General features: G+C 47.1%; 1 protein-coding gene across 1 annotated transcript; it reads right to left on the bottom strand.

The window, feature by feature from the left end:
• Nucleotides 1–34: 34 nt before the first annotated feature.
• On the bottom strand, nt 35–23,509 carry phactr1 (phosphatase and actin regulator 1). The gene is given in 15 exon segments (XM_083911103.1): nt 35–1,174; nt 2,179–2,255; nt 2,372–2,512; nt 2,833–2,894; nt 3,027–3,082; nt 4,019–4,175; nt 5,230–5,411; nt 6,563–6,648; nt 6,650–6,798; nt 6,887–7,075; nt 7,170–7,244; nt 7,247–7,273; nt 9,250–9,330; nt 11,972–12,136; nt 23,339–23,509. Coding segments are annotated over 15 exon segments (1,542 nt in total). The 5' UTR covers nt 23,418–23,509; the 3' UTR covers nt 35–1,158.
• Between the last annotated feature and the right edge of the window lie 121 nt (nt 23,510–23,630).

The following is a 23,630-nucleotide window of genomic DNA, read 5'->3' as shown; positions in this document are numbered from 1 at the left end:
ACAGTAATAGTACCGACACTTGTACACACACACACACACACACACACACACACACACACACACACACACACACACACACACACACACACACACGCACACGCTCACTCGGACACAGTCGTAACACACAACAGATCAACCAGCGCTCCCAATAATTCGGTCATTTGTGAACTTTATATGAACTGTAAACAATAGCAAACTCAAAGTAAGGTGGCAGGTTTCATCTTCTGCTCCACCAAAGTTTGTTTCAACAATAAAAAATGAAATACAGAACGAAAAAAGTCTACTTTGTTGTAGTTCGGCAGAGAGTTCGGCAACATTTGACTGTGTCTACAGAAGAAATCGTGTGTATTAAGTTAATTTGGCAACTTTGAAATCCCTGTAAACAGCACTGTAGGCACAGTGGGTTACTGAACTCAACAGCAGTCACTCCAGGACGCGTTCGAGACCGCGACTTCCACGGCGAGTCAAGTTGCTTTGGTTTAAAACGGGGATCTGAAGTCTGGAAAGAGTTTGGACCGATTGAACGCAGCCTGTAGAACAGATCGACGAATGAGGAGAAAATCTTAATTATTGCTTAGTTGATTGATGCGTATGCGTTAGGAGAGGTTCATTTGTACTGATACGGGCCTGCAGAGAGCCTTTTGAGACACGGATTAGGATTTTTAGAGCATTTGGCTTAAGATTGAGCTGCATACAGCAGCGCGTGATCGTTGAGATGCCGGAAGTAGAAGCAAGTCCAGGTGAGGAAGAGTGAGAACGAGTGAGAACGTGGTCAAAGGCAAGAAAACAAGGAAACGTCCCGTCTTCACCTGCTTCTGTTCCCATCCTAGAAATTGGCACAGACTCTGTTTGACTTCCAAAAGCCTCGTTCAAAAACAAAAAGTGCTGCAAAGGAAACAAACCACTGTCTGAAAATAAAAAACCCCTTTTGAATATCAGGTCTGTGAAATCTCCACTGGGGGAAGACGCCAGTTGAACGTTTCGTCCGTTCGTACTCGTGTAAAAGTGTTGTTTCCTGTGACGCCCGCGGCGCGCAGGTCGTGTTTATGTCCAGCCCGTCAGTGTGAAGTGGACGCTGGAGAGGGGCGCGGTGAGCAGCCTGAACACTTGAGGCTCTGTGTGGAAGTAACGTCATGGTTGAGGTCTGACTGATCCGTGTTATGGTCGATGGAACCTGCAGCAAGAAAATAGGAAGTTAGGAACACATTAATATAAATGTATGCGCTGTTAAAAAAGTCCAAATATGTCCAAAGAACGCTGAAATCTGTCATAAGAGTTCCTGTCAAAAGCAGTCACGGCATCATTTGTCAAAGAAAGTCAAGAAACGTGATGGAAAAACAGTTCCACGTTATTCTTAGTTGTGTGCATGAATTGTTTTGTGTTTCACTGTGAGTGTGCGACTGTGCGTGCTGCAGAGTCGGCAGGAAAGTTGGCGGTTGCTGTGAGAAGAGCCGAGATATGTGTTGTGATATGTTTTCTAGTATATCACCATGACAACCATTACTGTCCAATGGCAGGTTTAAATGACTCGGCTCTGAGGACTTCCCTCGCCGCATGTTGAGACACTGGTACTTCATGCTCTGTTATTGTACAAAAATACATTTTGTTTTTTATTAGAACTGTTGTTTCTGGTTCTGAACTGGTCCTTTGTCACAAGTTTTTGTTCTTTTTATAACTAAAAATTTTATTACAAAAAAGCCACCAAAAATAAGCCATAGTGTCGTATGTTGAAAAGTAATAAAAGTCAAAATATATTATGTGAAAAAAGTGCTTAAATCAGCTGTAGTCTAAAGTAGTCATGGAAAAAAGTCAGGAAAAGTCCGAAAAGTGTGTCCAAAAATTTAGCCCACCCCAAAATGTCATAGTATAGTTGGTCAAAAAAATAAAATAATATATATAATAAGTCAAAGTGTTTAAATCAGCCATAGCATGTTGAAAAGTAATAAAAGTAAAAAAAAAAATGCTTAAATCAGCCGTAGTCTGAAGCAGTCATAGCAGAATTTCTCCAGGAAAAGTCAGAAAGGTGTGCCCAAAAAATGACTCCCCCCAAAGAAATCATAGTATTTATGTTGAAAAAATAAAATAAATATATATAATATGTCTGAATCAGTCACGGCAGAATGACTTGACCCTTAAAAAGCTGTTTTTAAGTGTCCACTCCCCTGGACGGTGCCTTACCTGGTGAGGTGGCGGCTCGACTCGTGCACCTCCATCTCTGTGCTTTTGAACTCATTCAGCTCCTTCCTGATGGCGGCCTGAGCGACACACAGAGAGACACGCACTCACAACCAGTGTACACGTCTATGTGACCGTGTGGGTCCAGTGTTAGCCAGGACCTCTTTGGACCGGCTCTGTGTCTGTGGAGACTGACCTTATCTGCAGCTGTTAGTCGAGTCCATGGCTTGTCTGCTCTCCTGTCGTAGTCCTGCGCCTCGGCCACCTCCACGTAGTCACTGAAGCGGATCAGGATCTTGGCCTCCCTCAGCTCCTCCACGGTGGGCCTCTGGCTGAGCTAAAGGGGGCAAGGAAGGAGGGGCGTCAGTGGCTCACGGCCCTGCAGCGTGCACGCTCAAGAACCAGGGTGTTTCTCTTGGCTGGAGTCAGAACTGAACGTTTTTCTATGTGCAATTTAATTTAAAGAATGATCTAAAGTAGAAAGGTAACTTTTTTTTAGCCTCTAGACTCAGAACTGCATCGACATACAGATATTTATATTATGATTTCCTTTCAATTTGAATAAATCTCTTAAAAATAGCCTGGATCCAGATGTTAGGACCTTCCTTCCGGGGGCAGACTCTGGGATCTCCACCCCCGTCTCCACCCTCGTCTCACCTTTTTGGACAAATGTCTCTTGATCTCCCTCTTCTCCTCCTGCTCCTCCAGATCGTTTCGAGCTGGAAGGAAGGAGAAAGAGAGCATGATTACACACACACACACACACACACACACACACACACACACACACACACACACACAGGGTTTATTAATACTCACATATTTCTCTTATCATGTGCAAAGTTACTCACGTTTGAGTATGTTCCTTTGTTCCAGTTCCTCTGCTGTCGGACGCTGACTCAACCGCCTAAGAAGAGAGAGACGTGTCTATGTCAGGAAATAGATTTACGATTATTTTTGTGTGTGTGTGTGCGCGCGTGCGCGCGCGTGCGTGTGTACTTCCAGATCATCGTCAATGTACTTGTGCAAAATCTTATGCAGGTAGAGATGTTACCCTTGTGGACAGACTGAGCAGACAAGCTGACTGTGCATGTGATCCAGTTGTTATGAGGTTGTATTTTGTGAAAACACCGGCGCTGACTCTCGCGCATGGTCCCTCCTTCTTTTCTCTTTGTCCCAACAGGCGCACATGAAATGACCTCAGAACCGCCGTAGGCCTCGTGCTCGTGCATGTGCGCACGCTCGTGCTCGTACACGTGCAAACGTGCTTTACAAAAGCCCACCTCTCCCAAACGGGACGTGGTCGTGTTTTACATTTCTTTGGGTTTTGGACTCTCGGTCAAACTGAGACGCGGTTCTGGAGAGTTGTTTATGACGTTTTCTCCTGTAAACAAATATTTAAGTGATTAAATGAGTAAAAACTAAAAAATCTATTAAGAAAATGTTGAAAATCCTTCATTGTGCCTCTTTTTTCAGTATCTAGAACATAGTGAACAATAACAGATGATGATGAAAACGGTTTTTGAGGAGGTGTATTTGAGTAGTTAAGTTATATGATATGTTGTTGATGTAGTTGATGACATATTTTATTTAGTTAGTATAATTTGGGTAAACATTATTGTATACCACATACTGTACTGAACCCCACTTCCTCTTATCCTCATGTCTCCTCCTCTCCTCAGCTCTAATCTCTCTCTCCTCCTCCCTCCTCCCTCCGTCATGACTCACCATCCATCATCTGCTCCCTTTAGCAGCCAGGTCACATCTATCACAGCTAACAGGGGTTACAGGACTCTGCGGGTACATGTGGAGTAACGTGCACCTGTATGTGTGCGTTCATCACCTGGTCAGCTTGGTGGCTGTTTGCTGTCGAGACTCGAATCTCTCTTGGTCCGACTGCATGGGCAGGATGTTTTTGTCCTCCAGGTCCCTCTTGGACGGACGGTTGCTCAGCTTGATGGCCAGAGAGTCCTTCCGTAACACCTTCATGGCCAGTGTGCCTACGATGACCGGAGAGGAGGCAAAACGGACGTGATCACACCGGTACAGTTCATCACCGCAGCCAACAGACGCAGTTAGAGGTGAGTGGATGAGCACAGAGCAGCATTTAGCAGCTAATGAGACTGTTAAATGTTTGCACGTTAGCCATAATAACTTTACATGGTGATAATATATCAGGGCTTTGGGATGTTCAGCGTGTTGTAGAGTTATTCTGCCCCCTAGTGGTCAAACTAAATAAATTACTGCAGCTTTTTTTCCTGCTGAGATATCTTTAGTTTTTATTCTCACCAGCAAACATCTCTTCCTCTTTCCCTTTGTATTACGTATGAATTACTAGTGCAAATTAAACTATATACACACATTTATATATGTAGGCTTTTGTGATTAAGAATTCTCATCTATGATAAATTGTCACACCGTGTCGTCTGTGCTTGTGCGACCACATCGAAACACATTAACCCATGTCCGACTGTGGCTCAGTGACAGAGTGGGTCGTCCTCCATTCGAGAGATTGGCCGTCCGATCCCCACCCCCCCGATCCAGATGTCGAAGTGTCCTTGAGCAAGACACTGAACCCTGAATTGCTCCCCGTGCTGCACATGGGTGTGTGAATGTGGTGTGAATGGTCAGATTAGATGGTCTGTAGATGTCCACTGCCATCAGTGTGAATGTCTGTGTGAACGGGTGAATGTGACAAACACTGTGAAAGTGCCTTGAGTGGTCAGAAGACTAGAAAGGCGCTTTATAAGTACAAGTCCATTTACCAAGTCCATGTCCGCACACACAGGCACGCACCGTACATCATAATTAATAACAGCAGACGAGGGTTAAATGATGCAAGAGGACATTTCTGGTTCGGCTGCACGACAAATCACGTGAAAGCAGCAGGAAGACGGACACTGAGTACATTTCACTGACTGTTTCATTCGTCACGAGTGACATCATTATGGCAGATTTCCCTCATAACGCGCAGCCTGGAGTATCGACTGTTCAGAGTTCAGTCTCCGCGTGACGAGCTGGAATCATTTCAGATAAAAGACACAACGAGCCTACTTGTAAATAACGTATCGTCGTCATCTTCCTCCTCATCTTCGTCTTCCTCGTCGTCGTCTTCCTCCTCCTCCTCCTCTTCCTCATCTTCCTCGGGCAGGTCCTCGTAGTCCGCCTCGTTGGGGAGGTTCTCTTTGTCGTCGTCGCACTCGATCATCATCGTGGGAACGGCGTGCATCATGGAGCTGCAGGTTGGTGGGAAAGGGCAGAAGAGGTCAGAGGTGTGTTTAATGTCGCGTGAAGTCGCGAAATAACAGTGGCTGTGTGGAAGAACGGGAGCCGGTCATCTAACGCTGGACGTAAACTGTCAAAACAGACCAACGGACAGAACCCACAGGGGTCGAGGGGTCGTTCAGTCGGAGAAGCAGTCAGAATGAAAACAGTGTAAAATGAAAAATGTAAAAATAAACGGGTGTTTGCGCGACGGCACATCAGGCTTTAACATGGACCTGCCTCTGAACGTGCAGACCAGACACCGATCATGCTGATGGATGTGGAGGCGTGAGCTGGTGGAAGAGAGGGGTGTGTGACCACTGAGCGTCCATTAATAAGAGCCCAGGGTGATAAAAGCGACAGAGTTGAACATTTGTGATGTTCCGGCGATTAATGAACTGAGATCGAGTCATCGGAGGACTGAAATCTGCCCACTGTCTGTATTTAAGGGCGCACTCACACTGTGCCTCCGTCCCGTGCCCCGTGCTTTAGGGTCCTTGTCCCCCCCTCCAGGCCCGTTTGTACTCACACTACCTGGGCCTCGGAGAATGCTTCTTGCTGCCTATACGTCATCACGCCGTAACACGTCACACACATTGATGACGTCATGGCGATGCGTGGCTTTGTTTACAGATCTTTCCGTAGACCTCTGAGTTTTTGTGCGTCTTGTCGACTGTTTTTGAATCTTTTCATCGACCAAATCTGCAGTAAACACTCCACCTCCGCATCACACCAACGTGAACCTTGGATCTTTTTTTTCCTTCTATGTCCCAACAGGCGCACATAAAACTAAGTCAGAGCCTCGTGCTCGTACATGTGCAAACGCGCTTTACAAAAGCCCACCTCTCTCAAACCGGCCGTCTGAGCTGGCGCAGCACGGTCCGGAGCGGTTGCACTCACACTGGTCAAACTCACTAGGCTTTAGCCGAAAAACCTGTTTTGGCCCGGTGCGAAAGGACAGTGTGAGTGCGCCCTAAGTGGATGTCGTCGAAGACCTAAAGGAGTGTAAGACATCACAACAGTTGTTTGGTGACGTGACTTTAAAAGGACACTCACACATACACACGTGCATATATAGATTATAGTGTGACCCCTGTATCAGAGCTTTCCGTCTAATCCTCACCTCTCAAACCTCTGCATCGTGAGGGCCAGGGTCTTGTTGAGCTCCTCTATGATTCGGCTGGGGGGGTGGAGGGGTAGCCCCCCGTAACTGCAGAGCGTGGCCGGGAGCAGGGCACTTCTGAAAGGCGAGGGGAGAGGGCTCCACGGCCCCCGCGGGTATGGAGATCATGAGCTTCTTTGGAGGTAGAGGAGGAGATAACTTTGAGGACATGCACGGCAGCTTCACCGGGGCCCCGTCTGCACGGAGAGGGAGGGAGCGAAAGGATTAGACGTGCGACCGCCGAGTCACACACGCCGTTATGAGCGAGCGCGAAGATGAAGTTACCTGCGATGTGATTAGGCAGCCTGTTAAAGGGTTTGGGTGGTAGCGCAGGAGGTTGTTTGTGTAGCGTAGGAGGTCTGGAGAGCGTTGATTCGGCGGCGTCAGCTGGATGCACAGTGGACTTCTTTGTGGATTTCTGACTGTAGTCTTGTGGACATGTGCCCTCACTTGGCATCTGGAACTCCAGAGAGCCTGAGGGGGAAACAACAGGGGAAGAAAAACAGTCAGATGTCAGAATATGAGGCGAGAGATGAGGCGACGACGGTGCTGAGGCTCTGCTGCCTACCTCCAGCCGCAGCGGCTCCTTCCATCATCTCAGTACCTTCAGACTCTGACAGGCTGGAGCCGTTCTCCATCTCACCTCCTCGCGGACAGCCGGGGATGAGCCGTCTGAACGGACGGAGGGCGCGGAGCAGAAAAAGAAGAGCCGGAGGAAGAGTCGAGACAGACAGGAGTCAAAAATAGCGAGATTTGGTTTTGTTATACAATAAATAAAGAAAAAAAGAAGGCAGAAGAAAGTCGTGCGGAAACAAAAAGCTGATTGAAAAACAACCATCATCAGTTTATAATCAATTAATAATTAAAGCAAATGATCCTTGTGTTACGCGTCCTGAGATCACTGTTGTTATGAATCGGCGCTGTAAATCAAATTGAACTGAACTCAGGTTCCAGCTTCTTATATGAGACGTTTTGTTGCTGCTAAATAATATTATTAATAATATTGCGCGTCCATAGTAGCAAGGAAACGATGGGAAAAGCAAGCAAATGGTCGAGGAGGAGTAGGAGGAGGAGGAGGAGTAGTAAGAGGAGGAGGAGGAGGAGTAGTAAGAGGAGGAGGAGGAGGAGGAGTAGGAGTAAGAGGAGGAGGAGGAGTAGGAGTAAGAGGAGGAGGAGGAGTAGGAGGAGTAGTAAGAGGAGGAGGAGTAGGAGGAGTAGTAAGAGGAGGAGGAGGAGGAGTAGGAGGAGGAGGAGGAGGAGGAGTAGGAGGAGTAAGAGGAGGAGGAGGAGGAGGAGGAGTAGTAGTAAGAGGAGGAGGAGGAGGAGGAGTAGTAAGAGGAGGAGGAGGAGGAGGAGGAGTAGGAGTAAGAGGAGGAGGAGGAGTAGGAGGAGTAGTAAGAGGAGGAGTAGAAGGAGGAGGAGGAGGAAGAGGAGGAGGAGGAGGAGGAGTAGGAGTAGGAGGAGTAGTAAGAGGAGGAGGAGGAGGAGGAGTAGGAGGAGGAGGAGTAGTAAGAGGAGGAGGAGGAGGAGGAGTAGTAAGAGGAGGAGGAGGAGGAGTAGTAGTAAGAGGAGGAGGAGGAGAGGAGTAGTAAGAGGAGGAGGAGGAGGAGGAGGAGTAGGAGTAAGAGGAGGAGGAGGAGTAGGAGGAGTAGTAAGAGGAGAGTAGAAGGAGGAGGAGGAGGAAGAGGAGGAGGAGGAAGAGGAGGAGGAGGAGGAGGAGTAGGAGTAGGAGGAGTAGTAAGAGGAGGAGGAGGAGGAGGAGGAGTAGGAGGAGGAGGAGTAGTAAGAGGAGGAGGAGGAGGAGTAGTAAGAGGAGGAGGAGGAGGAGTAGGAGGAGGAGTAGGAGGAGTAAGAGGAGGAGGAGGAGGAGGAGTAGGAGGAGGAGGAGTAGGAGTAGGAGGAGTAGTAGAGAGGAGGAGGAGGAGGAGGAGTAGGAGGAGGAGTAGGAGGAGTAAGAGGAGGAGGAGGAGGAGGAGTAGGAGGAGTAGGAGTAGGAGGAGTAGTAAGAGGAGGAGGAGGAGGAGGAGTAGGAGTAGGAGGAGTAGTAAGAGGAGGAGGAGGAGGGAGGAGTAGGAGGAGTAGTAAGAGGAGGAGGAGGAGGAGTAGTAAGAGGAGGAGGAGGAGGAGTAGGAGGAGGAGGTAGGAGGAGTAAGAGGAGGAGGAGGAGGAGGAGTAGGAGGAGGAGGAGTAGTAAGAGGAGGAGGAGGAGTAGGAGGAGGAGGAGGAGGAGGAGGAAGAAGAGGAGGAAGAAGAGGAGGAGGAGGAGGAGAAGGAGAACTTTATTAATCCCGCAACGGGGAAATTCGATTTTTGATTTTTTCACTCTATTATTATTATTAATTATGTTACACAGCAGTTGGGGGTTCGGTGTCTTGCTCAACAGCACCTCTGCAGTGCCCAGGAGATGAACTGGCACCTCTCCAGCCACCAGTCCACACTCTATTCATGGTCCACACAGGGACTCCAACCGGCGACCCTCCGGTTCCCAGCAGAGTCACCTATGGACTGAGCTCCTGCCGCCCCAAAAACCTATAGATGGTATTTTTACCGTAGCTAAACCGCGTAAAACAAATGTACCGACTCATTTCAGCGCTTTAAGATCCTACGCTTCAGTCCCACGTCTGACCCTTCACCCCTTTGGCCCTCACCTTTCTCGTACACCTCCTTCAGCACGCCTTTCTTGATGAGCTCCTCTCGGCTCTGGCGAGTGGACATTTTCCTCTCCAACACTGAGGGAGCAGAGAAGACACGAGGGTGAATGAACGACCAAAGGATTCTTCTTCTTCTTCGTTCTCTTCCCTCTTAAAGTCTGCGCACATTCAGTTGATTTCCCCTTTTTTAAAGTTGTTTATATGCGTTCACATGTGACACCTTCTCGGGCTTTATACAGGGGATGTTCCTCATCGATATTCTTGCAAAATAATAAACAAAAATGTAGAAAAAAGAAAAGGAAATGGGTTTATTTCATTATTAAGATCATAGTTTCTCTTGCATCAGTCATGACTTTGCTTCATTGGTTGTAAAACTTACAGAGTTCATAGAAAAACACCGGTAACTAATGTTTTTATTGAAAAAAAACCTTTGTTATTGTGTTCTTTTTTTTGTTGTGAGTCCTACACGCCCCCAAACCTCATAAAAAATACTTTATTTTTCAAAAAATTATGTTTACTTTCTCTGTATAAAAATATCAAAATCCACAATAACCCATGAATTCCCACGTTATTTAATGCACCTGTGTGTGTGTGTGTGTGTGTGTGTGTGTGTGTGTGTGTGTGTGTGTGTGTGTGTGTGTGTGTGTGTGTGTGTGTGTGTGTGTGTGTGTGTGTGTGTGTGTGTGTGTGTGTGTGTGTGTGTGTGTGTGTGTGTGTGTGTGTGTGTGTGTGTGTGTGTGTGTGTGTGTGTGTGTGTGTGTGTGTGTGTGTGTGTGTGTGTGTGTGTTAAAATGTATATCCTGTTTTATTAGCATACAAAGAGGAAGCAGCCTGCAGTGTCAGCTGGGAGGACAGCTTGTAAGGAAGCCTCTCTGCTGTGTGTAAGTGTCTCTCACTGACGACAGGAAGTAAAACCCATTCAGCGCGCTGACAAACAACAACAACAACAGCTTCTATTTCTCCGTCCAACTCAAACACGTTCTTCTATTCCAGTTTCCTAGCTGAGATCCAGGCATATGTACCAACATCCGCAGACACTGGGTGCGTACGTCAAGTTCATTTAAGCTAATTTATTGCTGCCGTGGACGTTAGCAATCAACTGCACGTCCACAGCTGTTGTGTTTGCATCTCTGATAAATGCTGTAATTAACAGCTTTGAGTCGTAATGTTCGAAACAAGAGACACAAATGTAACCTGTGGAAATGAGCCACAACTGCCAATTTGCTTGATTTTCCCACAGACAGCGGTGGGAGAAGTACTCGGATCATTAACGGTTCTTTCTGCCTGCAGCCAAACAGCACAGCACAGCACAGCACAGCACAGCACGTGTGGCGCCTGAGATCTTTTTAAAGTGTTCATTCAAAAGTCAAGCAATTCTTACCCTGCTTGCATGTCTCACAGCGGTTCCCTCCACAGACCCACCCTCTTCCCCCTGCCTGACCTCTGACCCCGACATGTGTAATGGGAGAGAAATGCTGCGTTCCAGGGCCATGGGAAGTCCCAAGTTTCGGACCTCCAACTAGGCAAAGTGCACTGGAATACGTGTCAAAGTGGAACCTCCTACTATCGAATCTGAGGGCGACCCACCCTGAATTCGCTGGTAGGAGGTTCCACTTAAACAGGCATTTCAGTGCACTTTACCTAGTTGGAGGTCCGAAACTTCGGACTTCCCATGGCACTGGGACGCAGCATGAGCGGCGCAAGTGAACTGGATCGACGGATGACAGGCAGGAAACTCCGCAACTCATTTTATGCGGACTGAATAAAATGATTGGTCAGACTTTTATCAGAAATCTATGAGAATTGAATATTTTTGAGTTTCAACATCCGGCGGATTTCTTTTACGTTTTAATGTGCCGTACGCTTATCAGGAGCATTTTAGGATTACAAAGGAAAAGTGTAATAATGCCGGAAAGAGAAGAGCTGCTTTAATTCCTAAACTAATTATAGGATCATTCATTCATTCATCTTCAGCCTCTTGTCCCTGTCGGGGTCACGGGGGGCTGGAGCCGATCCCAGCTGACATCGGAAGTGTACACCCTGGACAGGATGGGAGACAGAGACTCACGGAGACAGACAACCATTCACACCTACGGGTGATTTAGAGTCATCAATGAACCGAACACCTGCACGTCTTTGGACTGTGGGAGGAAACCGGAGAACCCGGAGAGAACCCACGCAGACACGGGGAGGTGAGTACAATAAACATGTAAATGTAAGTTTCATTTACAACATTTTATATTAAACATATAAATATAAAATAAAACTACACACTAAAGATGTTTAACACTGGTTAGGGGGAAGAAAGAAATACTTCAAAGCGGGTTCATTACTGAAAAAGGCTTGAGTGGACTGGAGGACAGTAATTGAAATGAGTCTGATCAACTCTTTGTCTCTTTATGGTTTTTCATAAATGTGTAACAGGTTCATCATTTCGTACAGTTTGTACACGTAAAGCTAAAACACGTGTTGGCATCAGAGTGCAGTGAAACCAGCAGCCGATACAAAGCCTCCTGCTGCTTCGCCATAATTCTTACATAACCATAATCATACAGAGTAGATCTCTGCTGCAGCCCCTTCATCACCCCCTGCTCTGCGGCTCCATTCATCAGTGCTGCCGTCTCCGGGTGCTACAGGCACACATTCATCTTGTGTGAGGCAGAGAGGTGGGGAAACTGGCCGTTAACGGGAGGGTTGTGTGTGTAACGGTGCTTCTCACCCGCAGAGGTCTGCTTGAACTTCTCACTCTTCTTCTTCCTCCATTTCCAGGGTTTGAACAGGCGTCCCAGGGTGGCGAATTTGCTCCGCCGCCGAATGGGAGGAGTGTGCGTGCCCGGGACCAGCGAATCAGAGCGCATCGCTGCCAACCTCTCCACTTCCTCAGCTGGAAAACACAACGGAAACAACGGGGTCAACAAGCAGGGAAACAACTCTTTGGACTCTTACTGAATGGAGATGTTTCTTTGACATGAGCAGAGTTCAAATATACGAGAACTACGTATATATCGTCAGTTTTTTTCACATTTTATAAGCTAAAATTCATCGATCAGGCGACAGAACGACAGAAAATAAGCAACTATTCTGATAATCAATTATCTTCTTAGCATTCTCTGGTTGCAGCTTCTCAAGCACGAGCAGTTTTTGAACATCTTCGGGTTTTCGACAGAAAAAAAACAAGACATCTGAGGACATGACCGTGGACACTGGGAAACTGGGACAGACATTTGATGTTATCTTTTGACCCTGGATCATAATCAGCAGTTGCAGCCGGTCCTGGAGAGCCACTGTCCTGCATGTTTCAGGTTTCTCTCTGCTCCAACACACCTGAGTCTAATGATCTGCTCGTTATCAAGCAGCTGAAGCTCGTTATAATTTGATTATTGTTAGACTCAGGTGTGTTAGACTCAGGTGTGTTAGACTCAGGTGTGTTAGACTCGGGTGTGTTAGACTCAGGTGTGTTAGGGTAGGGAGAAACCTAACACATGCAGGACAGTGGCCCTCCAGGACCGGAATCGCCCCATAGTCCAAGATGTCCTCCTGCTGCATGTCCAGGCCAGTTGCCCTTGCACGGCCCCTCCTGGGCTTAGCTCACGCTGCTGCGGGGTTATGCCGGGGCCAGTTTCCAGCTGCTATTGGCCGACAGATGACCCACGGGCTGTGCTCCTCATTTGTCACATGAAATCAATCCAACACGCCTATAAATTTCCCTCGTCGCACGTCGTTAACGACAGAGGGTAGAAATCTACTCTCACTGAAAATGCTTTAATCTTTTAGCTACAATTAGTTTTTCCACGTTAGTGATGGGTTAAAAAGATTTATAGGACGGAATAATGTCATTTTACTCTAGAAGGTAGAAAGTATATATCCAGTAATCATCCTGCATATTTATTACTGTGATACTGGGCTTCTTAAATCCACAGTTATGGAAAACCGATGATCACTTCTGTAATTCAAATGTCAAGGGACGCATTCTCCAAGGGGGCCGTGCACAATCAAGACCTGTCACGTTTATCCTCTTAAATCACAGTTAGACGAGGCGGGAACGCCCGCAGAGGGACGCGTCACTGAGGCACACGTGAAGAAAAGGCGCAGGGTGGGGAGGAATTACACACGGATAAGGTATTAGAACATAAACAGGACGAGTTACAGTGAATATCCACAAAACATGTCGACTTTTAAACAACTAAACAAAAACATTTCAGATGTTTCCCTCCTCCTCCGCTTTTTCCACTCGCTGTCTGACTCTGAGCTGGAGCTCTTGTCCCCACGGAGAGCTGTTTGAAAGCCATCACGCCAGAGGCCGTTTCTGTAACAGCGTGCTCCAGTCTCTCATCTGAAATTACACCTTTGCCCTTACACATAATAACATCCTGCTGTACGAGGCGGACTCTGCGGATCGACGGCGCGGGGCCTGAGCCAGAGGCGATGAACAAATAAAACAGGAAGCCGACATTTAGCAGACGGCGGTGGTGGATGGACGCACAGATGCACAGAATGATCTACTACAGAAGAAGACAAGCACGTGAAAACCCGGACAAAGCTGATCAGAGGTGACAGAGATTGGCAGGTTCAAACACCACGGCAAGCAGCTCCTGACCAAATCTCCATACAGGACGCCCCCGCCCCCTCACCTGTATGTTATTAAAACACCAACAAGGACCCGTGCAAATCTAGAAACATCATTACTACTTCTAAAATAAAAAAGAGCCAAAGGGAAACATACTTTATAAAAGGTTAACATACTGTTGTTGCAGTATTGCATTGCATTTCTACCACTGTGTACATTTGGTTTAGCACCTTATTTATGATATTTACTGTTCATATACCGCATGTTTATTTATTGTTGTTGTTGCAGCAGAAACTCTTCAGCAAATCAACGGACTGCAGTGTTTCGAGTTTCACCTTCAAGGGCGCACACACACTGTCCATCCGTACCGTGCCCAAGCACGTTTTACGGCTAAAGTCTGGTTTGTTTGACCAGTGTGAGTGCAACCGTAACGCGTCTAGTCGCCGTCCACGGTCCGTTTGGGAGAGGTGGGCTTTAGTAAAGCACGTTTGCACGTGTACGAGCACGAGCGCGCCTACGGCGGTTCTATCGCCATTTCCTGTGCACCTGTTGGGACGTAGAAAAAAGAAGGAGGGACCATGCGCGGACATTTAAAACAATGGCGGTGAAAGGTTCACGTTGGTGTGATGTGGAGGTGGAGTGTTTACTGCAGATTTGGTCGATGAAAATTCATCAAAAACAGCGCTTCTATTGGTGCCATCTACAACTTTTAAAAAAGTAACAAGATAAACCGTTCAAGTGTGTAACGAACTAAACTGAACAGAATTGAACCGGACCGCCTGGTGGAAACGAGGCTTACAACAAACAAACAATAAAAACAAGAGAAATGGGACTAAACATGACTTCAGTGGTGGCTACGTACGCGCGCTGACCAAACGTGTTCCCACTTCTAAGTATAGAAAAGTGTAAAGTAGACGAACCAAGGAAACATTAAGCACAAACCGAAGCTGGACAGACAGTTTGTCAGACAGCGGCAGGGAAGGGAAGAACCGAACCCTGTGAAGCACCAAGCAGCTGCAGACAGGAGGAGATGTCAGCCTCGAGGCCTCTGTACAAGAGTACTGTCGTTTCAAATCTGCAGCACCACCAAGAGCCCCTTCAACAACAACAACAACATCCAGACCCTGTAACCCCAACCCCTCTCCACGCCCCCTCCTCCTGTAACACCCCGGGGAGAATCAGACAGCTCACGGAAACCTCATAACAAATAAGGGAAAAGCTTCTCTCGAACTAATGAAGTGGGTCTTTTCACAGGTCAGGAGGAGATGCAGGTGATTACATCGTGGTTTTTTGTGGGGTCATGACTCATCTTTTATCTCCGTAAACAAGAGCCCCCCTCGCTGCTGTTGTCGGACCCCCCCAGCGGTGAGTCAGAGGGCTCAGACTCTGGCGCTGCAGGGTGACATTCTTTCAGTCAGACCCGGGGACTGTTTTCTTACCGCCGATGCCTCGAAACACTGACTCACCCCGACAACGAGCTCAGAGCGGGCGGACGAGAGACGCTGAAGCTGCGCTCCGCATCAGCTGACTCATCCAGGCTCTTGGTCCATTTGTTGTTGTTGTTTTTAGTGTTCATCGATTAATACTAGGGTCGGGCTTTGGGTCGACCATGTAATAAATATTAAGCATCAGTCTTCTGCGTGTGTGTGCGTGTGTGTGTGTATTGATCCGTGGGAGGAAACAGTTCAATAGATTTTCCAATGAAATCAACTTGTCAATTAATAAATGTTGTTTATGGCCTCAAACCTTAACCCTATTTTAAATAGGCCATAACTTTTGATAGGAACGTCTTACAGACTCCATCTTGGTACCAATGGAAAGCGCAGGGCCATAAATAGGGGGGTAGGCGAAGTCTCAACAAATGAGCACCTAAGGGAAAAAAAATAGGCACACAATTGTTTAAGATCAAAGTGTTCCCGACGTCCGATCACAACGAAACTAGCATGAGTGCGTTCAGAGACCACGAAATAGGGGGGGTAGCCCAAGTTTCAAGTGTCTAAACCAAAATTAACTCCTAAACCCTAACCCTAACCCTAAACCCTAACCCTAATCCTAAACCCTAACCCTAATCCTAAACCCTAACCCTAATCCTAAACCCTAACCCTAATCTCAAACCTTAGCCCTATTTTAAATAGGCCATAACTTTTGATAGGAACGTCGTAGAGACTCCATCTTGGTACCAATGGAAAGTGTGTGGCCATAATTAGGGGGGTAGGCAAAGTCTCAACAAATGAGCACCTAAGGAAAAAAAAATAGGCACACAATTGTTTAAGATCAAAGGGTTCCCGACGTCCGATCGCAACGAAACTAGCACGAGTGCGCTCGGAGACCACGAAATAGGGGGGGTAGCCCAAGTTTCAAGTCTCTAAACCAAAGTTAACTCCTAAACCCTAACCCTAATCCTAAACCCTAACCCTAGCCCCAACCCTAACCCTAATCCTAAACCCTAACCCTAATCTCACACCTTAGCCCTATTTTAAATAGGCCATAACTTTTGATAGGAACGTCGTAGAGACTCCATCTTGGTACCAATGGAAAGTGTGTGGTCATAATTAGGGGGGTAGGCGAAGTCTCAACAAATGAGCACCTAAGGAAAAAAAAATAGGCACATAATTGTTTAAGATCAAACGGTTCCCGACGTCCGATCGCAACGAAACTAGCACGAGTGCGTTCGGAGCCCACAAAATAGGGGGGGTAGCCCAAGTTTCAAGTCTCTAAAGCAAAATTAACTCCTAAACCCTAACCCTAATCCTAAACCCTAACCCTAACCCTAAACCCTAACCCTAACCCTAACCCTAATCTCAAACCTTAGCCCTATTTTAAATAGGCCATAACTTTTGATAGGAACGTCGTAGAGACTCCATCTTGGTACCAATGGAAAGTGTGTGGCCATAATTAGGGGGGTAGGCAAAGTCTCAACAAATGAGCACCTAAGGAAAAAAAAATCGGCACACAATTGTTTAAGATCAAAGGGTTCCCGACGTCCGATCGCAACGAAACTAGGAGGAGTGCGTTCGGAGACCACGAAATAGGGGGGGGGTAGCCCAAGTTTCAAGTCTCTAAACCAAGATTAACTCCTAAACCCTAACCCTAATCCTAAACCTAATCTCACACCTTAGCCCTATTTTAAATAGGCCATAACTTTTGATAGGAACGTTGTAGAGACTCCATCTTGGTACCAATGGAAAGCGCAGGGCCATAAATAGGGGGGTAGGCAAAGTCTCAACAAATGAGCACCTAAGGGAAAAAAAAATAGGCACACAATTGTTTAAGATCAAAGTGTTCCCGACGTCCGATCGCAACGAAACTAGCACGAGTGCGTTCGGAGACCACGAAATAGGGGGGGTAGCCCAAGTTTCAAGTCTCTAAACCAAGATTAACTCCTAAACCCTAACCCTAACCCTAGCCCTAATCCTAAACCCTAACCCTAACCCCAACCCTAACCCTAATCTCAAACCTTAACCCTATTTTAAATAGGCCATAACTTTTGATAGGAACGTCGTAGAGACTCCATCTTGGTACCAATGGAAAGCGCGTGGCCATAATTAGGGGGGTAGGCGAAGTCTCAACAAATGAGCACCTAAGGAAAAAAAAATAGGCACACAATTGTTTAAGATCAAAGGGTTCCCGACGTCCGATCGCAACGAAACTAGCACGAGTGCGCTCGGAGACCACGAAATAGGGGGGGTAGCCCAAGTTTCAAGTCTCTAAACCAAAGTTAACTCCTAAACCCTAACCCTAATCCTAAACCCTAACCCTAGCCCCAACCCTAACCCTAATCCTAAACCCTAACCCTAATCTCACACCTTAGCCCTATTTTAAATAGGCCATAACTTTTGATAGGAACGTCGTAGAGACTCCATCTTGGTACCAATGGAAAGCGCGTGGCCATAATTAGGGGGGTAGGCGAAGTCTCAACAAATGAGCACCTAAGGAAAAAAAAATAGGCACACAATTGTTCAAGATCAAAGGGTTCCCGACGTCCGATCGCAACGAAACTAGCACGAGTGCGTTCGGAGACCACGAAAAAGGGGGGGTAGCCCAAGTTTCAAGTCTCTAAACCAAGATTAACTCCTAAACCCTAACCCTAACCCTAACCCTAATCCTAAACCCTAACCCTAACCCTAATCTCACACCTTAGCCCTATTTTAAATAGGCCATAACTTTTGATAGGAACGTCGTAGAGACTCCATCTTGGTACCAATGGAAAGCGCAGGGCCATAAATAGGGGGGTGGGCAAAGTCTCAACAAATGAGCACCTAAGGGAAAAAAAAATAGGCACACAATTGTTTAAGATCAAAGTGTTCCCGACGTCCGATCGCAACGAAACTAGCACGAGTGCGTTCGGAGACCACGAAATAGGGGGGGTAGCCCAAGTTTCAAGTCTCTAAACCAAAATGAACTCCTAAACCCTAACCCTAATCCTAAACCCTAACCCTACCCCAACCCTAACCCTAACCCTAGCCCCAACCCTAACCCTAATCTCAAACCTTAGCCCTATTTTAAATAGGCCATAACTTTTGATAGGAACGTCGTAGAGACTCCATCTTGGTACCAATGGAAAGCGCAGGGCCATAAATAGGGGGGTAGGCAAAGTCTCAACAAATGAGCACCTAAGGGAAAAAAAAATAGGCACACAATTGTTTAAGATCAAAGTGTTCCCGACGTCCGATTGCAACGAAACTAGCACGAGTGCGTTCGGAGACCACGAAATAGGGGGGGTAGCCCAAGTTTCAAGTCTCTAAACCAAGATTAACTCCTAAACCCTAACCCTAACCCTAACCCTAATCCTAAACCCTAACCCTAACCCTAATCTCAAACCTTAGCCCTATTTTAAATAGGCCATAACTTTTGATAGGAACGTCGTAGAGACTCCATCTTGGTACCAATGGAAAGCGCAGGGCCATAAATAGGGGGGTGGGCAAAGTCTCAACAAATGAGCACCTAAGGGAAAAAAAAATAGGCACACAATTGTTTAAGATCAAAGGGTTCCCGACGTCCGATTGCAACGAAACTAGCACGAGTGCGTTCGGAGACCACGAAATAGGGGGGGTAGCCCAAGTTTCAAGTCTCTAAACCAAAGTTAACTCCTAAACCCTAACCCTAACCCTAAACCCTAACCCTAGCCCCAACCCTAACCCTAATCCTAAACCCTAACCCTAATCCTAAACCCTAACCCTAATCTCAAACCTTAGCCCTATTTTAAATAGGCCATAACTTTTGATAGGAACGTCGTAGAGACTCCATCTTGGTACCGATGGAAAGCGCAGGGCCATAAATAGGGGGGTGGGCAAAGTCTCAACAAATGAGCACCTAAGGAAAAAAAAATAGCCACACAATTGTTTAAGATCAAAGGGTTCATGACGTCCGATCGCAACGAAACTAGCACGAGTGCGTTCGGAGACCACGAAATAGGGGGGGTAGCCCAAGTTTCAAGTCTCTAAACCAAAATGAACTCCTAAACCCTAACCCTAATCCTAAACCCTAACCCTACCCCAACCCTAACCCTAACCCTAGCCCCAACCCTAACCCTAATCTCAAACCTTAGCCCTATTTTAAATAGGCCATAACTTTTGATAGGAACGTCGTAGAGACTCCATCTTGGTACCAATGGAAAGCGCAGGGCCATAAATAGGGGGGTAGGCAAAGTCTCAACAAATGAGCACCTAAGGAAAAAAAAATAGCCACACAATTGTTTAAGATCAAAGTGTTCCCGACGTCCGATTGCAACGAAACTAGCACGAGTGCGTTCGGAGACCACGAAATAGGGGGGGTAGCCCAAGTTTCAAGTCTCTAAACCAAGATTAACTCCTAAACCCTAACCCTAACCCTAACCCTAATCCTAAACCCTAACCCTAACCCTAATCTCAAACCTTAGCCCTATTTTAAATAGGCCATAACTTTTGATAGGAACGTCGTAGAGACTCCATCTTGGTACCAATGGAAAGCGCAGGGCCATAAATAGGGGGGTGGGCAAAGTCTCAACAAATGAGCACCTAAGGGAAAAAAAAATAGGCACACAATTGTTTAAGATCAAAGGGTTCCCGACGTCCGATTGCAACGAAACTAGCACGAGTGCGTTCGGAGACCACGAAATAGGGGGGGTAGCCCAAGTTTCAAGTCTCTAAACCAAAGTTAACTCCTAAACCCTAACCCTAACCCTAAACCCTAACCCTAGCCCCAACCCTAACCCTAATCCTAAACCCTAACCCTAATCCTAAACCCTAACCCTAATCTCAAACCTTAGCCCTATTTTAAATAGGCCATAACTTTTGATAGGAACGTCGTAGAGACTCCATCTTGGTACCGATGGAAAGCGCAGGGCCATAAATAGGGGGGTGGGCAAAGTCTCAACAAATGAGCACCTAAGGAAAAAAAAATAGCCACACAATTGTTTAAGATCAAAGGGTTCATGACGTCCGATCGCAACGAAACTAGCACGAGTGCGTTCGGAGACCACGAAATAGGGGGGGGTAGCCCAAGTTTCAAGTCTCTAAACCAAGATTAACTCCTAAACCCTAACCCTAACCCTAACCCTAATCCTAAACCCTAACCCTAACCCCAACCCTAACCCTAATCTCCAACCTTAACCCTATTTTAAATAGGCCATAACTTTTGATAGGAACGTCGTAGAGACTCCATCTTGGTACCAATGGAAAGCGCGTGTCCATAATTAGGGGGGTAGGCGAAGTCTCAACAAATGAGCACCTAAGGAAAAAAAAATAGGCACACAATTGTTTAAGATCAAAGGGTTCCCGACGTCCGATCGCAACGAAACTAGCACGAGTGCGCTCGGAGACCACGAAATAGGGGGGGTAGCCCAAGTTTCAAGTCTCTAAACCAAAGTTAACTCCTAAACCCTAACCCTAATCCTAAACCCTAACCCTAGCCCCAACCCTAACCCTAATCCTAAACCCTAACCCTAATCTCACACCTTAGCCCTATTTTAAATAGGCCATAACTTTTGATAGGAACGTCGTAGAGACTCCATCTTGGTACCAATGGAAAGCGCAGGGCCATAAATAGGGGGGTGGGCAAAGTCTCAACAAATGAGCACCTAAGGGAAAAAAAAATAGGCACACAATTGTTTAAGATCAAAGTGTTCCCGACGTCCGATCGCAACAAAACTAGCACGAGTGCGTTCGGAGACCACGAAATAGGGGGGGTAGCCCAAGTTTCAAGTCTCTAAACCAAGATTAACTCCTAAACCCTAACCCTAACCCTAACCCTAATCCTAAACCCTAACCCTAACCCTAACCCTAGCCCCAACCCTAACCCTAATCTCAAACCTTAGCCCTATTTTAAATAGGCCATAACTTTTGATAGGAACGTCGTAGAGACTCCATCTTGGTACCAATGGAAAGCGCAGGGCCATAAATAGGGGGGTAGGCGAAGTCTCAACAAATGAGCACCTAAGGAAAAAAAAATAGGCACACAATTGTTTAAGATCAAAGGGTTCCCGACGTCTGATCGCAACGAAACTAGCACGAGTGCGCTTGGAGACCAGGAAATAGGGGGGGTAGCCCAAGTTTCAAGTCTCTAAACCAAAGTTAACTCCTAAACCCTAACCCTAATCCTAAACCCTAACCCTAGCCCCAACCCTAACCCTAATCCTAAACCCTAACCCTAACCCTAATCTCACACCTTAGCCCTATTTTAAATAGGCCATAACTTTTGATAGGAACCTCGTAGAGACTCCATCTTGGTACCAATGGAAAGCGCAGGGCCATAAATAGGGGGGTAGGCAAAGTCTCAACAAATGAGCACCTAAGGAAAAAAAAATAGGCACACAATTGTTTAAGATCAAAGGGTTCCCGACGTCCGATCACAACGAAACTAGCACGAGTGCGTTCGGAGACCACGAAATAGGGGGGGTAGCCCAAGTTTCAAGTCTCTAAACCAAAGTTAACTCCTAAACCCTAACCCTAATCCTAAACCCTAACCCTAACCCTAATCCCTAAACCCTAACCCTAACCCTAATCTCAAATCTTAACCCTATTTTAAATAGGCCATAACTTTTGATAGGAACGTCGTAGAGACTCCATCTTGGTACCAATGGAAAGCGCAGGGCCATAAATAGGGGGGTAGGCAAAGTCTCAACAAATGAGCACCTAAGGGGGAAAAAATAGGCACACAATTGTTTAAGATCAAAGGGTTCCCGACGTCCGATCGCAACGAAACTAGCACGAGTGCGTTCGGAGACCACGAAATAGGGGGGTAGCCCAAGTTTCAAGTCTCTAAACAAAAATTAACTCCTAAACCCTAACCCTAACCCTAACCCTAAACCCTAACCCTAACCCTAGCCCCAACCCTAATCCTAAACCTAACCCTAATCCTAAACCTTAACCCTATTTTAAATAGGCCATAACTTTTGATAGGAACGTCGTAGAGACTCCATCTTGGTACCAATGGAAAGCGCGTGGCCATAAATAGGGGGTAGGTATTAAAGCTTCTTGCATTTCTATTTAATTTCATCAAAAATTATAAAAACATTGATTTCAGAATTTAAAAGAGTTATTTAGGCTTGTTATTATCAATGTAGTTGACATCATTGTATCAGGATATGCCCATTCAATCACAGCCCGGTAACGTTCAATCACAGCCCGGTAACGTTCAATCACAGCCCTGTAACGTTCAATTACAGCCAGGTAACGTTCAATCACAGCCCGGTAACGTTCAATCACAGCCCGGTAACGTTCAATTACAGCCCGGTAACGTTCAATTACAGCCCGGTAACGTTCAATCACAGCCCGGTAACGTTCAATTACAGCCCGGTAACGTTCAATCACAGCCCTGTAACGTTCAATTACAGCCAGGTAACGTTCAATCACAGCCCGGTAACGTTCAATCACAGCCCGGTAACGTTCATTCGCAGCCCGGTAACATTCATTCGCAGCCCGGTAACGTTCAATCGCAGCCCGGTAACGTTCAATCGCAGCCAGGTAACATTCATTCGCAGCCCGGAAACGTTCATTCGCAGCCCGGTAACGTTCATTCGCAGCCCGGTAGTTCATTCGCAGCCCGGTAACGTTCAATCGCAGCCCGGTAACATTCAATCGCAGCCCGGTAACGTTCATTAACAGCCGGTAACGTTCATTAACAGCCCGGTAACGTTCATTCGCAGCCCGGTAACGTTCAATAACAGCCCGGTAACGTTCATTCACAGCCCGGTGACGTTCATTCACAGCCCGGTAACGTTCATTCACAGCCCGGTAACGTTCATTCACAGCCCGGTAACGTTCAATCGCAGCCCGGTAACGTTCAATAGCAGCCCGGTAACCTTCATTCACAGCCCGGTAACGGTCAGGGCGGACCTGAGCTGCTCCCGGGGCCGGGGAGCTGCTCCCGGGGCCGGGGAGCTGCTCCCGGGGCCGGGGAGCTGCTCCCGGGGCCGGGGAGCAGGTCCCTCCCCCCTGTATGCTGCAGGGAGCGGCCACCGAGAAACGACAACAACTTGAACCCAGAAAAGTCAAAGCACAACCCGCACCACCTCCTCCCCGCTCCCCCGGGTCCTCTCACCGTCCGGCGGCTCTGCTCCGCGACAGTTGCCGCAGATGTGTTTGATCTCCCGGATCTGGCAGTGGAGCATGAACGGCATGTTGTTGTTGTTTGCGGCGGGCTGGGGATGCTGCTGCTGCCGCTGATGCTGCGGTTTGTTGCGGGACTTGATCCTGCTCAGACTAAAGCCTCTCCTCCTCTTCGTCCCCGGTCTCTGCTCCTCGGACACCGCTAAAGACGCGGGGTCAGCGGCTGCAGCAGATGATGCAGACCCGGACCCTGAACGCATCACGTCCACCCCACCTCGTCCCGC

The sequence above is a fragment of the Echiichthys vipera genome, assembly GCF_963691815.1.
Source record: "Echiichthys vipera genome assembly, chromosome: 3".
In the NCBI taxonomy this organism is placed as follows: Eukaryota; Metazoa; Chordata; class Actinopteri; order Perciformes; family Trachinidae; genus Echiichthys; species Echiichthys vipera.
The sequence above is the reverse complement of the archived record's forward strand: the minus strand, read 5'-3'. Positions and strand labels throughout refer to the sequence as shown.